General features: G+C 40.2%; 1 protein-coding gene across 14 annotated transcripts in view; it reads right to left on the bottom strand.

Annotated features, from left to right (window-relative positions):
* Window positions 1-18,325, bottom strand: part of ARHGEF28 (Rho guanine nucleotide exchange factor 28) — a 119,566-nt gene that overhangs the window by 63,675 nt on the left and 37,566 nt on the right. Inside the window, exon 3 of one of the 14 annotated variants that reach the window (XM_059873679.1) lies at window positions 17,074-17,148. The exons of the other annotated variants lie outside the window; for them this stretch is intronic. Coding sequence (XP_059729662.1) covers window positions 17,074-17,104 — 31 coding nt within the window. The 5' untranslated portion in view covers window positions 17,105-17,148. The remainder of the gene's footprint in view (window positions 1-17,073; window positions 17,149-18,325) is intronic. 14 annotated transcript variants of the gene reach the window in all.

The raw sequence follows: 18,325 nt of genomic DNA, 5'->3' as shown, positions 1-18,325 counted from the left end.
TCCCTGAACAACTCATAGGCAATTAGTATTCAGTAGGAACTCATTATCCCTTCCCCCAACCTCTTTACGCTACACAAACTACATTTTTTTCAATCAGGCTTATATGTGGCTATACAAGAGCTAACACAAAAATAACATGTCCACTGTTTCCTAACCAACTCCAGCAAACATTTCTTTTAGTTACAATGTATGTGGTTTTGTATTCCACATAAAGGAGGAGAGAGAATGTGGATCAGCTTAAATGTCAGGTTTTGGAAGATGATGACATTTGAGCTTGTTAACATTCCTTACTTCACTTCAATTATTTTTCAGGCTGCTAGGGTCTGCAGCGCTACTTCTGTATTATGTTTCAAGTGATTCTTTGATCCACATTTCAGTCAGAGATAACAATGTATTTGTTGAAGGAAATAACGCAATTCAAATGCAAATTTAATTCAAAACCCATTAGAAAAATATCCATCATATTTTTCAGGCATAAAATAATTATACAAGCCCTTCATAAAGTGCACAAATTACATAAAACACATCATTGTTCTGCCCTTCCCTCAAGTGAAGTTCTGCCAGCTTTGTTAGGCCTGAAAAGAATAACTCACCCCAGACACTGGAAGCCTTAGACTTTCACTTTAAATATTAGACACTCTCAGAGACTTTGTTTGATTTATATGTATAATTAACAGCCCCAAGGAATTACAACAGACAATGGAAAATACAGGGAGGATATAAATCCATCCTTTAAGCATCCACTTCAAAATATCTCCACTCCCTGGAATATCAGGTTCAAATTGCACTGATAAATCCCCTGGGCATTCAGGAACGCAGACACTGATGCAGTCCTTCCCACCTGCACACCACCCAGGGCACTCGCCTGCCTCCCACCATGGCCATGGTTTGAGAAATTGATAGGACAGAGCATATCAAGGAAAGCTTTCCCAACTGCTCCAACAGAGAAGATTTCCCCTCTACACAGTAATTTTCCCTACACAAGTGTGCTGTCTGGTTTATTGGATATATTTAAAACCACCCAGAATAAAAGTTTTCATTTCAGACATACATAAATGGCAGTGTTCCATGGACAAAGGGCAGTTTAAATGTAGAGAGCTGTTGTAAAATTTCTCACCTTTCAATTTCATCAATTATTTTTCTGTTTTACAAGAAATGGTAAAATTTGCAGACTTCTGTAATACCTCCATTTGTGAATATTTTCTGCAAATCTGGATTTTTTCACTTATAGATTCAGCTAAAAGAACTCACTCTCATTAGTCTTTCTGGACTTCTGTTCAGTTTAGGAGGGGTGACTAGAGCTGAACAAAACACTCACCATGAGGAAATGCAGCCAATGTATTTAACAGCATTAAAATATTTTACATGCCAAGACATTTACTTTCCTGAATGACCTCTGTACACTGCATAAATGTTTGCACTGACTGCTCAGTTACTGCCTGTCCTCCCTTCCTTAAACAAGCCACATTCATTTAACATTCTAACACAAACAAGTAATTAAGATTGTTAAATAAATTTTCAACAGCAGCCCTATTACATAATTCTCAGAGAATCCAACAACTAAATTTCGGCAGTGATAAAACCCTGAACATGCACTCCTGCTGTTTATCATCTCTTTTTTGTCCAAGTTCTTAGGCTTTTCACCTGCACACACTGCAACCTCTCCTGAATAGGATCTTGCACGGGAATTTGTCAATGCCAGTCTGAAAGTGCAGATAAATTATCAACCTTAACCCCTACTTTTGAAGGGTTAATAGAATATCACTCACATTACTTGCTCTGTTTGGGCCTTGTGAAAGGCTTCTTTTTTCTTATTTGTAAAACTCCTTTATGCAACCATGAAAGATGTCATGCTGTTCTTTGTCACAAAGAAGGGCTTTGCCCTACAGTCTTTGACTAAAAATATTTTGTTTCTTGCATTTTGTAGGGTGATCCAACCCACTTTTCACCTGCCACTCCTTCCTTCCAAAGTAGGGGCATTTTCAGGCAGCTACTGCAGAGATCTGACCGCTTGCGAGATAAAAGGTGCTTTTAGCTGGAAAATATTAACCTCTCTTTCCACTGACAAAGTATTTTTCATAATATATACCAAGGTACAGATGGGAAGATAAAGAACTATGGGGGTTTATGTGTATTATCTAAGGCTAACACTTTTGATAAATAATGTAATGCCTTAAATTCTTTCAACCAATGCTTACCTAAATACATTCATAAAATCTAAATGTTTTTCAGAGATAGTACAGTGTATTGTCTATTGTCAGACCATTCCTGTGGTTCATGGCAAGACGGAAGGAAGACAAGGAATGTCACCACATCCGCAGACTCCATGCAAGAGCACTGTTGCCTCCCTGCACGTGCAGTGAACAGCACTATGGTACTGAGTGGGTGGGCTGCCTGTCTCCACACACTGCTAAACCACAGCTGGCAGTTCTCTCTCTCAGGCAGAGCAGAAGGGGACAACCCTGAGCCACCACCCCCTCCCCAGATGGAGAAAGGACATATACAGGATGGAAAATGTGGTTAATGACCACAAACAAAGTTGAAGAGGGTCACTTTTGGACACAGGTAGAATGAAAGCCACCTGAACAAAAGCTCTGCCAATAACACCCTTTGCTCTGGGTCTTTGCCCTTCACTTTGCTCTGGGAACAGTCTCCCCTGGTTTCAGCAGTGAAATTTATTTCCCCCAGCTTGATTCTGTCCCAGGCCCAGTGGAGCCTGCAATCCTTTCTCAAAGTATATCAAAGCATCTGACAAGATAAAATAGAGTAGAAAGGGTTAGGTGATCTTTGCCACTGATCTCTGTGATCCACAGGCACACATCACTTCCCTACCTTCTTCACTCCATTGTTCTTACTAATTAGAGCATATCTTCCCACAGAGAGGATCAGATGATGTACCTACACAAACTATCTGCTTTACCCTACATTAGACTTAAAAAGACTCAGCAAATTTGAATTAAAGGCAACTAAAAGGAAAACATTACAAACCAGATGCCAGACACCAAGCAACCTCCAACTGTAATACTCTATTTGCCCACAACAATGATGCAGTGGCAGACTGTGGCTGTCAACATCCTCATAGGTCTCGGAAGATGGCTTGTCACAGACATGAGTTTTACCATTCCTCTTCTCTAGTAAAGACTGGGGTCTTTCTTATGGAAGTCTACACAGGAATAGTTAGAAAAGCTTTGCCACATCACTATTCTCTCCTTCTCCCTTTCCCAAATCATTGATGAACCAATCACTAAAGAACAAAGGACCAAGCCCAGATCCTTGAGATCTTGGTTGATAACGTCCTTCACCTGTTCTTATGACCCTCCTTATTGTGAAGCTTCTGATGGGAGATTCAGGCACTTTGTTTAAGGAACCTGGTCCATTATTTTCTTATTTCACAAGCAGAGGTCTCCCACAAGTAACACAGTAGTTTGGGATTTAAACTGTTCAGCAGTGGATTTCAAATGGTCCAGGCAGGCGTCCCTGTCCATCACCAGTACCCAATGTTACAGCAGTATTTGGTGGATTCCATCTCCCTCTCCCTCTCCAGCACCCTGTGGAAACCCACCCACACTAGAGGGGATCAGAGCTGGTAAGGGCAGGGGAAGGAAAACCACAGAATTTCTTGCACTGGACGCTTTCCTTGCAAACAGAATCACAGAACCCTAAGGATGGGAGGGACCACAATGGTCACCTGGTCCAATCTCCCTGCTCAGGCAGACATTCCAGAGCACATGGCACAGGACTAAGCACAGATGGTTCTTGAGTATCTGCAGTGAGGGAGACTCCACACCCTCTGGGCAATCTACTCCAGAGCACGGTCACCCACACAGTAAAGAAGTCCCTCCTCAAATTCAGGTAAAACTTCCTGTGCAACAGTTTCCACCCACTGCCTCTTGTCCTATTGCCTGTCACCACCGAGAAGAGCCTGGCCCATCCTCTTGACACCCACCCTTTCATAATTTATACACATTAAAGAGGTATATGCCTGTTTTCCATGCTTTCAACCCTGATGAAGCCACAGGTTTCAACGGGGTGGAGGATCATAGCCATTCATCATCACAGAGCCTCTTCCTCCCACTACAAGTTTAAAGCAGCAGAATTTGCACTCCCAGAAAAGCACAGTCCTGGGTGACTTAGGTATCAAAGCCAGCCACATTCTGCCATGAGATTAAATGGCCCTGACTACCAGCCCATAAACCTCCTGCTCACATGTCCCACTCATGCTCTGTTCTTCACTCTTCCATTCAAACAGCTGATGACAAAACTCATCCACATTTGACACCTGTCTTACTGTAACAAGCAGATTTTCTGTAGATCTTGTGTAGACAGATAACAGAAATAATAATGAAAAATATAAGATAACAATACAGAACTAGAAATTTGGGTCAATTTCTCATTTACTTATTTGAGCAATTTTTGGACACCAGCCTTGAAAGGAACACAGAACAGCTGCTGCCTTCACAGACCAGGAGAGCACCCTATCCACCTCCAAAAGCACTGTTCTAAGAAACAGCAAGTTTACTGAAACACTCTGCAATCATGGCAGGCTGCAGGAAAAGCAGAGGCAATACTGCTTTCTGATTGCTTTAAGCTGGACTGCCAGTCCAGGAGTTTTTATGCCTAATTGCATTTACTTCCAAACGGATCAATCTTTTCATCATTCCCAGACAAGGCACATGGTATCACAGTGTTGCAGCAAATCATCCAGACTGAGAGAAGACCATGCTATCTAAATTTCTATCGACTTCCTTAATATTTCCAAGCAGATACATTCCAAATTTTAATGTGAATTACTAAATTAATTGTTGAGGTTACTTTTTTAATGCTTTCTTTGAAAGCAGGGTGACAACTACACTTAGAACACCTATAATAAGAACAACACCGGTATAAATTATAAAAATATTATGCTTGTGATATTCAATGAATGATGCATTCTTCTACAAAGAGGTCTTAGCCATAGGTACCTCTCTTGAAAAGCAGCTGTTTCTAAGTGGTGGTACTTCAGGCTTGTTTCTTTGATAAACTAAAAAGCAATGTGCCTTCACAAATTTAAAAGAAAAGGCTTTGCACAAACTGTACCAGTACTCCAAGATCCTTGGAAAACACTGACCAGACTGGGATAGAGAAGGGCTCAATATTTTTACAAAACTTATGCAAAAACATGACCTGTGCCTAATTCTGACTCAACATAGCTCCAAAAAGCCCATGGGCACACACACTGCCTCATCTTGGTTTTGTCTCAAACTCTTCATGTTCACTCACATGCTGCTAGGATTTCAGAGCATTCCTCCAACCCAGACCTTTCTGATGTCTGGTTCATGGCTGATGGCAGATATTTACTTTTTAATCCTTTTTATAAAACACCAAGATCACTGTAGGGTAGCAAGCAAGCTCAGTTTAGGATAAGAAGCTCATTAATACTGCTTTCACATGGCAGCGGTCAGTGTGCCCTGACTCTTGAAACAACCAGTAAGCAAAGCACATATAGAGATAATTTGCTTAAATGATCTCCTTGTCCAGTATCTATTCAGATCAAAAGACTAGCTGGGAAACACAGAACAAATGTGGGTGGGAAGCTCGTCACTTTTTTGTTCAGCATCCTGATGAAAAGCTCCCTGACGAAAATAAGAGATTATTTGCAAAAGCAGCAGGACTAAGGGATTAGTCTTCCTTGTTTCAGTTCCATGGAGGCCTGTGATGGCAGGAACAGGGAGCGTGCATATTGCCTCATGTGAAAGCAAACTGAAGTTTGACTTGGATCTCGCTTCTACTGAAGCAGTGCCAATGACTTGGTTATTGAGTCTACACTCACACTGGCAGACTGTGATGCCAAAAAGCTCACCAAAGACCCACCTCATTAAAAATCCAATTTTCTTTGTTTCAGGGAAGACTTCAAGGGAAGGCTGCCTCTTGAGGAGGAAGAAAGCTGAGAAATATTTTCTTGTGTGCACTCTCAAGACTACAACTGTTTATTTCATAATATATTTTTGGGTTATATTTCATATTTACAGAGTAACTTGACATTAGATACATCCCAGATTGCTCATTTATGTTAGCATGAAATGAAACTGGGCAGAAGACAGGCCGATAAAAAAGTAATTTAAACACCAATTTTTAAAAAAGCGCCTTTATGAAGGGTTATTTTGTTGAGCAAATTTGTTTGGGATTTTAGGCAGAGGAATAGAACAAGTTCTGGGAAGCCAGAAACCATATGTTTGTAGCTTGTTGATTTTTCTTTCTTTCTTTCTTCCTTTTGAGGTTAGCTTGAATTACAATGCCTCAGAAAATCAAGAGAGCAGAGGAAACTCCAAGCAACAAGAACAAGCTTGTTTCAATGCCTAAATGCTGCTTCTTCCAGATTTCTCCCTAGCTTTTTAATTAAACTCACAGCCTGAACTGTGGAACATTTTCCCAGGAAAATGTGACTTCCTGTATCTTCTGCAGCTCTTAACTATTCTGCAGTTTTCAATGTTGCGTTGTTTATAGACACTCCAAACAAATGTGAATATTTTTATCTACAGAAATAAGTTACTGTCATGTTTAAATGTTGTTTAAGGGTTGGTGCTGGCAGTACTGTGACAGACTAACCCCAAGGTACGTCTCTAGTGCAAGGAGCCGTGCAAAGGTTTTGCAAAGTGGAAGAAGCAGCAAAAAGATGTCAGAGCTGCAGCCCAAAATCCCAGTGTGCAATTGTCACCACCATTAGAGGCAGTGGTAACTGTGCAGTTTTCTTCAGTGGTTGTTTTTCTCTGCAACTTTCAAGTCATCTACCTTCTGACTAAAAATTAGGGGGTTTAAATCTTTCTTTACCACAAACTGAACTTCTTTGGCACAACCAGTGTGAGTATTTGCATATCTCAAATCATCCAAGTACTGTAGTGCCCCTTTATCACTTTGCTCTCTGCAGTCCTCTTTCTTTCAGGAAAAAATGAGTTGCAGAGAAAAGATAAGTGATATGCCCAAAGTCTTGTTAGAAATCTGTTAAGGAGAGAAACTGAAGCAGAAGTCTGCAGGTCCTGGACTAGAAATGCTATTCAGGATCACTCTGCCTCTCTCAAAGCATACATAAAGCAAACATAGGATGGAAAGCTGCCAGAAGAATATAAAACTGACCGCAAACAGAAAAGATCTGCACAGCCTGAATCAGAGGACTCCTGTAGCTGTCTCAAATAGGCAACACTTAACACACTAACTTTCACTCTTACCTATCAGTAACCATAAAATTATTTCCAGTAGTTCCAATGCCAAAACAGGCACACTTGACTCCAAACACTTCCAAATGCAAACATTCTACCCTAAAAATCCCAGAAGAAAGAAAAAAAAAAAAAAAACCAAGAAAATCCCAACACCACAAAAAAGGAGCAAAATACATATAAATGACCACAGTAAGTACAAAATATAATAATTTTACAGATATAACAAAAACTGCACAAAAGAAGAACTCCAGAGAGCACGACCATGCTTTTTTGTATCTTAAAAGAAAAAAAATAATTTACCACATTTAAGTCTTACCCACCATGGTGAGGAAATCTAATCAAAGAAAAGAACAAAACAGCAACACTGAAACCAGATTTTTCTGCATATTTCAGTACAGGCCCACCTGTATACAGAAAATAAGACCATTATGGCAATTATGCTCCGTTCCTTAAACTGATCTGTGGTTAAAGGGGGATGTCTGTGGAATCATGAAAATCAAAGGGCAGACTCTACTAAAATATTTTGTAGCTGCCTGGTCACACAGTGAACTGCCAAAAATTTGGCATCAGTAATTTTATCTCTGGCAAAACGTGGCTTCCAGGAGTTTTTCATCACTGGCAGAGCAAACAGAATAGAAGAGACTGACATCACTAGGTTGCTGGCAATGTAACGTGGAGATCATGGAAATTATTTTGAAAAATTACCATCATCGTCCATTCCTGAGGTTTAGGGGGGTTGGGGCGGAAAGCTGTATTTCCTTGGAGGAAAAACTGGGTGTATGAGTCACTTTTCTTAATGGAAAAGAGAAACTTTTGCAGCTTTATAAATGGTTCTGTGAACATTATTTTTCCCAACCAGCTATGAAGAACAGGAAGGAATTAAAAATGTTTAAAAACCCATGCCCTGCTCACACTGTTACATGCCCAGCAGTAACAGCATACAGCTGTCACCTCCTAGACTTTTCCCAAAATGTACAGGATTGCTGACTCTGAGGATGACAATGCCTGGCAATAAAACACATGCATAATATTGACAGGAAAAAAGAAATCCTTTTTTTGTTGCTTTCCATTTATTTCTTTTATTTGTTCTTTCCAACAGATACTGGTTTTCTCTCAGCATTTCCAGCATGTTTACCTTAAATGATAAAAAGGAAAAAAGTCCATGGGGGAGGCGATGTTTCATTGGTTGGTTTTGGGTTTTGTTTAGCAGTTTTTTCTCTCATAAACATAAAACAGATCTCTAGCAATTTCCAAAGGAGACAGAAAGAGGGGAAAGAACACCAGCAGGTGTGACTAGCACTGGAGTGTCTCCCTACAGCCTTCCATTAAGCATGGTCTAGCATCCTGTTGTGCCCTACTCCTATTCCTTCCATTCTTGAATAGTGCAAACCCAAAACTCATCATCTACTTGGCTTCTTATTGGCCTATCACATTCCCAGGACTGATGTCCCTGGGGGTCTTCAGAGATCCTGGAGGATGAGAAACATTTTGCATTAAAAAAAATTGAACTACAATTCTCGAAACCAAACTACAAGACTCACTACTAGACCTAGTGCCTAAGGCAGCCAGGTCCCAATCCAAAGGTGAGGAAAACAGGGAGCAAGGAGAGTTGGTGCCCTTTTAGCATCCTCCAAATGTTGAAAACACTTCTGCAAAGGCACTTCCCAAACATTGTGGGGAAAGTGCCATAATGATCAACATGCTTGAAAGGGATGTCTAAGGAAGAACACAGAGAGCAGGACCAGGAGAGCCCTTCCAGCAGCCACTGCTACTTCAAAGGTAGATCCCTTCCAATGAAAACCATTCCATGACAACATTGATTTTTTTGTAGAGATTTCTAAAGCAAGAACCACGTAGGAAAGGAAGGAGAAACAGAAGTGGGGGACTTTGTACCCCCACTCAAAGAGCACTCGCATTCTCACTCTTACAAGTACTCTTTGATTTGCACATCCAACTACTAGTGAGATTCCAGAGTTTGCTTGTTTCTATTCATTCTTCTTCATTCAATCCCCTTTAGCTGTTTCCTTCTCCCCCACTGACAACTATTTGAATTTCTCTTCTTATCCCCCACTGTGTGCTTTTCCTGCCAAAACCACTGCCATTTAACAGCACTGCCAAGCAAACTTTTTTTTTTTTTTTTAATAAGAATAGTTTGAAACAATTCAGGGTAAGAAACCTATGATATTTAGCAATATGGTTAAATGAGTCAGGTTAGAATATATGCTGATTTTTACATTCACATAAACCAGTAAACACAGCTTCGGTAAACCTAAAAATTTCTGGCTGTCACCAAACTCTATTTCCATCCTTCTTCATCCCTCTCCACTTCCGCTTTTTACTGCACACCCAACAGTCCACTCATTCCCTAGCCTGCAATTCAGCCCCATCAGATCTCATACACGGTGCTCACTGGAAGCCTTTCAGGCCCTGCTGAGGTCAATGGCAAAATGCCATTGGATGTCTATGTGATGAGTGTTCTGGCCAGCCTGAGTGCACAGCCTGGAGATGGGCCCACAGCATGGCCAGCAGCAAGTCCATGCTCCAGTCCTTACACAGGGCAGTCTAACTCTCAGTTACAGAGACTTCTAAAATGAGTAGAACTGAATTCAATGCAGCTTTTCCACAAACAAGTCATCTCTTAAACATACTCTAAAGTAATTACGATAAAGGGGGCAACAGAGGGTTGTTTCTTTCGCATATAGGCATTACAACAAGGAATTTTTCTCAGTTTAATACAAGATAATCCTGTGCTCAGGACACACTTCACATACACACAAGTAAGAACACATATATGTATATCTACACATTATTATTTTACTTTATATGCAAATAAGATGCCTAAGAAAATTTATTTAAATCAAATTTTAATCACCTAAAACTTGTCCAAATCATACTCAAATTCACCACTCTTTTTACCCTCTTAGCTTCTCTAAAAATCTGCACTAGCTCTCCTAACAGTATGAACCGTGGCCAAAGACACTTGCTTGTTCCTCCAAAAGGACTCAGGATCTGATGTATCTGCCCAACCCAGCATCAGAGAATGAACAGGTCTGAAGCCAGAGGGCCTGGCTTCTGTTTCAGCTGTCACAAGCAACTCTGTGAAAATGATGCCTTAGAAGGAAAAAGCATTTCAGGAGTAAGAAAAAGAAATATCAGTTATCATTTCAGGGTGGAGAACTTCTACTTTGTCAGCTTCTAAATTACTTTATGTTCTGTCCAGATGGTATAACTGGAACAAAGACCAGAGCAAATGTGGCTTTCATATGAACAAACCATAATCACTCCCCAGTCGCTCCACACACTCCTACACTGAGATACAGTCCAGTACTTTGGTCTTGCTTGACAAAACAGATTTGAACACATGGCCACTAACATCCCACATACCTTGCATTTTTGAGCAAGGCAAAAAGTGGTACAGTGTCCTGTTCTCAAAAGCACCAAAGTTAGAATGACTGTGAATATTAGGGTTTTTGCTACTAGTCCCAATTCCCTCATGGTTCTTGCTCTCATATTCCCTGTATGGGACAGTGAGAAAATCATCATCCAATAGCTGAAGTACAGGTATTTGGAATAACAGTAACTAAAACAATAGATAACTAGATGCTGATTTAGTGAGAGGTAATAAAATACTCTGCCAGGTTCTTATCTTAGAACTGTCTCTGAGTTTATGTCAGCTCATTTCCCTCTAACATATACCCCCGCTATGCATGCACGTCTATCCCCTTCCTTCCTGCACACACGAAGTGAATCTTCACTTTGCACCACCAAAATCTGCATACAGAATGCCTCCATTTGGGCTGCTCTTTCTGAGCTCAGCACTGGACCACAGGCCAGTGATGTCAGACTGGCAGTCTCTGCCTGGCACAGCAGCTCCCGCTTGCAGAGCTTAGTTGCACATTATATTTTCCAACTTGCTGCGCTTTCCACGAGCCCATGTTTCTATACTGTTCTTGTAGCTTTCAACAAGGCTTGAAAACACCTTTCCAGCGGAGTTTCAGTCTATAAATGTGCTGTCCAGCACAGCTGGCTATACTATCCTACCAGGCCCACGACTCACTGTGTCATTTAAACATTTCTACAGAATTTATTTCACCTTCAGCCACATATACGGCTTCAGTTCCATATGTTTGCTCTATCAGATATTATTTTCAAGGTGGTTGTTCCTACAACACCTAACACATTACTGAAAAGTCCTGGTATCACAGCACTGTTGGATACACCATCTACATATGCTAGAGATAAAAGAGGTTCCCTCTTTGACATAGATGCAACTGGCTGATCTTTCAGCAAGTTACTCTGCAAAGTCAATAACCTTCACCTCTTTGCAAGAAACTATCTTGTGTGTAACTGACATGACACTACCTATCAGCAGCTTTTGGGAAGTAAAAATTTTAAATTCTTTCTTACCTATGGCAAATAAGACATGATCTTCATTCTCTTTAGAAGGAACCCCTGAGTCTCGCAAAGGCTAGAAACAGAAAAACTGAGCTATATTTCTAAAGACAAACACTGTCTTCACTGTATTTATGCTTACTTGCAAACTGTGCTATAGGCTTCCAGAATTCAGTTCAAACACTATCAAGCAGCAGCCATTTCATTTTAGCCATTCTCATAAATGCAATTGATACGGCATGCTACTTCCATATGCAAGTGAACCCTAAGGACTCAAATCCTAACCATAATCTAAAAAGAGACCAAATCATATCTTACTTCCCATGCAAACTTTGATTTTCAGCCTCTTACAAAGTTTAATTGTGCTCTTACAAGCCACAGAGAAAAGAGCAGTATTTTCTAAGATTAGAAATATTTCTAATGCCTGAGCTGTTCACACCTATAGAAATGCCACAGTTCATTCAGATTCCTTATAGCTTTTCTGACAGATCAAAACAAGAGACAATCAGTATGGTACCAGACTCTTTTCCCCCCAGCAAGACTCATGAGCTGCAACACTCTGCTCCAACACACACTTTCAGCATAGACACCAAAATGTGTGCATACTGCAGATTTAACTCTGAGATGTCACAGATTACAATACCAACACGTGAGTTCCAGACAAATGGTCAATCTTCCTCACAGCTGGCAATAAAAATTAAAAAAACCCAAGCAACCAAACAAAAAAAGCCTAAAGAGGTCACCACATTTTTAAAAATTACCTTACATGTCAGCTGAGCAATATTCCACTACATTCAAATGCTGTTAAAAGAACCCAAAACAAACAGCAGTCACTTGATATTGACATCACTTTTACCAGATTTACCTGGTTTCACCAGATTTTGTTCCTCTCAACCTGAATTATTATTTTAGCTTCATATCCACCAACGTACTAATCAAGCTCCTGTTTTAAAGGTGTTTAAGAAACACCAAGACAAAGATTTTCCAGTTTTGTAAATGAATACATATAAATAAAAAGCAGAATATAAGACTAGAGATCAAATACAACTGACAGAAATACAGATATAATGGCACTTCTCACATATTTTGGTCTCTCCCCAAAACTGTTTAGATACCTCCAAGCAGATGACAATGGGAATGTGCAGTATTTTTTTGCATCAAGCATTATTCCCATTTACATCCCATTAAGGACTCACATCTACCCACAAGGTCTCCCCCAAGAGACTAACACTTCAGATGTAACAAACCATGCTGTCTGAAGGATGAAACTTATGCTAGATGCAGGTCTGGTGCTGACCCCAAACTGGCAGCTGCAAGCTCCCTAAAGGCACTAAGCTTTGCCATAAATACAAGAGTTTTCTGGTCCAAAAGCAGAGCTTGCTTCTGCAACCCAGCTTTCCAACTCACAACTAAATAACAGGTTCTTTCAAATAATTATCATCTACACACGTAACTACTCCTGCAGCATGGAAATAGCAGCAAGCGTTGCCTGGCAGGCTAGAATTTATTTCTTAATTCAGATAGGCACACAGAGGTTGCTGCTTCTCAGCCTAAATTAAGCTTAGCTATTGGTAAAAAGAGAAATCTGTACCTTCATATCATCCTGGGACAATTCATCAGAAGCCAAGCTCACAGGACCTGCAAGAGCAAAGATTGCTGCCTTTCATACCAAAGAAATTCAGTCTGGGTCTGCTTTTTCTGCTGCTGGTCTCTCTCCTTTTTCAGATAGGAAAGGGGACACAAGAAGCACGCAGGCAAGCCAGAACAATGGACATGGGCAGCCCATGCATCTCCCTGCAGCAGCAATCCCGTGGGCAGCATGCAAGCTGGATGCACAACAAGTGCTATGTTATTGTCACTGGTATGTTTGGGCTGATTAACCCCCACACATCCAGAAAATCAACAGCTCAAGGACTGTGCCTCACACCAATGCCACAGACCAGCTGAACTCCACTTTTCATCTGCAGGCATGTCATGCATTTTCTGAAATTAGACTTTGCATTTTTAATCCAAAAAGTAAAAAAATATCTTCACTTCACTGTCGCTCTTTTTTTTGTTTGTTTGGGTTTTGGTTTCTATTTTCTTCCAAGGGATGTGGAGAAGGAGACAGCAACACCAAAAAAAACCCACCTCCCACACTTTTCAAGTTGTGCCCAAACGCAGCCTGAAGGACTACTGTGAAACAGCAAAGAAGAATAATTTGGATACAGGAATATAAATGAACACAAGCCTCATTCATGCTTCCAGGACCATTATTGTTTAGCAAACATATTTTAAAATAAAAAATTATTGAAATCATATAGATAGAGTCATCATGGTAAATATGCTTCATTTTATACTGAATATTTCATCTCCAAGTTCATATCCATTCTCAGATATTCTCTTCATTTCTCCAGCTCCATCAAACAGTTAAAGTATGCTTCAGCAGGCAGCATAGGGTGCCTTGAGGTATATGGAGTTTGGGGACCTTTACTGGCATTGAACAAAGTACACACTCAAGGTTTTAAAAAAAAGTGTTCTATCAATAAATCTTGGGAAAAACAATTCAAAGACAGCTGCCCATTACCTAACTCACACAATCTGACCAGCAGGTCTCTTGGACACGAAGTTCTGGGATGCAGTTGTGTGCCCATTGCAACCTGTGGTCCCTGACCTCGGCAGGGCCCCTGGACACTGGCAGGAGCTAGGACTGGATCCGTGCTGATCAGTACCACAATCATTCATTTTTAATTAATCCACCCTCTTTAATTAAACTCCTGCAGTACTCACATATATATCTCTCCTTGCATTCTAATACAGCACAACCACAGAGCACAAAATCCCTGTTTGCTGTTAAACTAAACATTCCTGACAGTACCTTTCAGCTAGTAGGAACAGACAATTTCTTCTGTAAGTGCAGACACCTACTTTAAAATTTCCATGAGAAGATTTTTCTACAGTATTGACATGCACTTGTCATTATTATTATTCAGTTCCACAACTGTCAGAAATAAAAAGCCATTTTCTCTAGACAATATATACTATAGCAACAATTGGCTTATCTTCCAGGTAACAGTGTTCAGTCAACTCATGGGCATGGAATTTCAAAGTCAGAAAAGAGAAAAGCACAAACTATAAAATTAGCCAAAATACCATTTATTTCACTTTTTGCTCTGCATCCTGCCAGGATAACAAATCACTCCATATATTTGAATTTAAGTTGCTACAGGAGATCAAGCTAGCAGCACCACCTTACACTCACCCACTGCTTTCATATGATGGCATTTCTCAAGAAATGGAGGAGGTTGGCTATGTCAGCCTCCTCTCGTTAACAGCTCATTGGTTCTGATAGCATGGGGTTTTAAAGGCCTGCTGATCTTGACTTTAGGAGTGAGTAGCTACTACTTCTTGGAATGGCAGCAGTTTTAAAATCTGAGGGGGATACTTTCATGACATGAGTGTGCCAAAATAAAGTCCTGAACCTTTCAGGAGTTCAGTGCATGCAACTCAGAAGGTAGTAAAAAAGCACAATAATTTCATATAATTTTTGCTTCCAGCTGCAACAATTTTAACTCAATCTGGAACAAAGTTCTTTTTATCTCCTGAATGCTGGCAAATGGAAATTTAAAGACAAGCCACCAGTCACCAGTAACCACCATTCAGTGATTTTTAATTTTTTTGACTTGGCGGTTAGAAAACAGTCTTCCTTGCAGAAATAAGGTAACCCATTAAATATTAAAAAATCAGAAGATGAAAAAGCTTTGTTTACTAAGACCATACAAACAGTAGTCACAGACTTCTCATGTCTGCAAGTAGATATCACAGAGCAGAGAACATGCAACATGTTTACTACAATCTGTTTGTGTTGGTCCTGGCTATTTACAAAATATACTTACAATACTTACAAACTTGCTTTTCCAGGTGCTGAAATGAATTTTTTTTTCTTTTAAAACATGTGCAAAGTAACTCTGATGCATGAAGGCACAAAAGTATACAGCTTCCATTGAAAACACATATAGCTAGGTGTGCCTATGCCAAATATCTCTGCTGCTTTTCAGAATCCAAAATGAGAGTAGATGTCCTGAACCAGAGAATCTCATGATCTCTCTCTGGGCTATGAATACCCATTGATGTTTGCATTCTGCTTATGCAAGTCTGACCAAGTTAAAGCTGCTTTTTGTGAAAAATATGGTAGTAATCACCTACAAGTCACACAGGCCAAGTGACTGCCACATATAGTACTGCAAATGAAGGCCATCCACTTTCTGTCCCCAAGGAGCAGCAAAAAGACCACCCTGATCAGAGTAGAGCACTCAGGTGAACACCTAGAGTAAATGCATTTTCACACTGTCACCAAGGTCATTCACAAAACCCGCAGAATAAATTCTCACTTGCACTTAAGTAACAGATATGTAGCTTGTAACTGCTAACAACTGCTTCTTATTTCTCTGCAAATTTAATTTCTAGTGGCAGAATACTTGTTTCCTGAAGATGGACAGAAAAACTGGGTATAAAGCTATTTTTTCAGCACTAGCAATGGCAGCATACACATTTAACTTCATGACTTTGTCCCTATTTTACTCATTCACTTGAAGTTACTAGCTGATGCCCTCCAACTAGTCCCCATCCTTTCTTTCCCTGCATCAGGTCCTGGTCCTGTCAGGTGCTCAGATTTCTGCTGCCCTCAAGGAAGGTTGTCTCCAGCAGATGCTGAAGAGCAAGACCAAGCCTCTCACAGAGCTGTCAATTTTCAGCTTGTTGCTTTATCCAAATATACAACACCAGCCACATAAACAAATGGACAACTGATAAAAACTTTTAATTCCTAAGAATCATATATATGATTCTTTTGATTCCTAAGAATCATATATATGTCCCCAAGCCTCATACTTCTGATGCTGAAGAATGATACTTTTTTCTGATTTTGCTCTTCAGCTCTAAGACATGCCTGCTCTGAGGTACACAGGGAGGTATTTTGGTAATGAAAGAGCATTCTCACCCACAAGAGCAATCACACAATCCTTGCAGAGGTAAACTGCTCACCAAAATAGTGAACAACTAATGGAAACAAATTTTGCCACACTAAGAAGTTTAGGCCAGATCCCAGAACCATCAATACAAATCATTACTCTGCTCCTATCTTTATTAACTTATTAGGCTTTACTGGAATTTGCAGGAGAGTTCATTCAGTTAAACACTGCCCTCTCCTGGAACCACCTGACATTTTTCTAGCTCCTGAAATGGAATCAGTTAAGGCTTTTCCAGTCACTATAAATGTCGTAATATTTTGTGAACACTTTCAGTCTGACATTGGAAAACCAATGCTCTGTAGGGAGTATCATAATTCACAAAACTCTTGTAATGTATGACTTACCTATTCTCTGTTCTCTAACAGGTCTCTAAAACCATATGAAACATGATCTTTCTGAATAAATAAATAGCGTATGAATCTGTGCCAACTTTCTAGAGCTTTGAAAGATTGCAACATTATGGAATAAAAACACTGTACCTTCTACAGAGCATGCTGTACTGCAGGGCATTTTTGGACCTTCCACTGTCTCAACTTCATTTGAATTAATACTCTCTAAAAAAAAAATCAAAATTACAGTAACTGTATTTGATGCCCATGATATTTATCTGAAAACTCAAAGCAATATTGAATACTGACAAACACTTATGTTATGAGTAATGCTAAAATGACTGAGAGAAATTCCACAAGGAATATTTTATTGGCTACCTTCCAGAGGAAACTGACAGCAATCCCTCAGGAGGAAAACAAATCAATTATTTTTAACTACAGAGAGAAATCATCTCCTGCTTACAATACATGAAAGATTGAAGGATTTACCATTTGCACTTCACTGCTTACAACCTACTTCTCTATGAGAAAAGCAGCACAACGGCTTTGCACAACAGCTCCGTTCAGAATTCTAGCTTACATTAAAAGCATCCCTGTAAAGTAAGCAATTTTGATGACTAGGTAAAACAAAGAGAATAAACTGGGACTAAACACTTAACTACATGATAGATCCGGTCTGGAAGGCGTGAGACACTCCACTCCCCATGTCTGTAGCCCCTGGCCAGGCTGCTCCCTCACTCAGAGACACACCAACTACATCACTCCCGCTCAAAAGGAAGAGGAGGCTGGGATACAGTCTCCTATTTTAGAAATTACTCTCAGAAATGAAAAACAAAGTGGGAGGAAGAAAGAATGGATTCTTTTGTGTCCTTTCATCTACTACTCTGCTTGCTTCTAGTCTTTCCCTCTAGTAGATTGTCTGTGTATTTGCCAGCTACTAAGAGCTGCAAACAGAGAAAAGACATGGTAACCTGAACACAAAAGAAAAAGCCAGGGTTGATCCTGGGCTGAATACTGCAGCCAAACTAATTTGAAAGCCATGAAGCCCAACCTCAGTGGGGCAAATTGCATTTTTCTCTGCTCATCTCTTGCTGCACTAGGCAGTTTCTCACTTGAACACCTGACAGGCAGAAAAAGTCAAAAGAAAGTTGGGAAACTATTAAATCTATCCATCATCAGGCAAAAAAATTACTTAAATGATCATAAACTACCTTAATCATTTTGGATGGCTAGCCTGGCTTGCCCATTTTTGTTTCTTTTATTACTCTGACATATTTCAAATCACATTTCACATCAGTCCCCAGATCTCTCTTCCTCTCACAGAGGACCTCTCCCTGCACTGGCTGTGCTGCCTGCAGCAGCTCAGACTGCCTCGTGGCTCACCTTCTCCTGCCATCAAGGT

The sequence above is a fragment of the Haemorhous mexicanus genome, chromosome Z, assembly GCF_027477595.1.
Source record: "Haemorhous mexicanus isolate bHaeMex1 chromosome Z, bHaeMex1.pri, whole genome shotgun sequence".
In the NCBI taxonomy this organism is placed as follows: Eukaryota; Metazoa; Chordata; class Aves; order Passeriformes; family Fringillidae; genus Haemorhous; species Haemorhous mexicanus.
The sequence above is the reverse complement of the archived record's forward strand: the minus strand, read 5'-3'. Positions and strand labels throughout refer to the sequence as shown.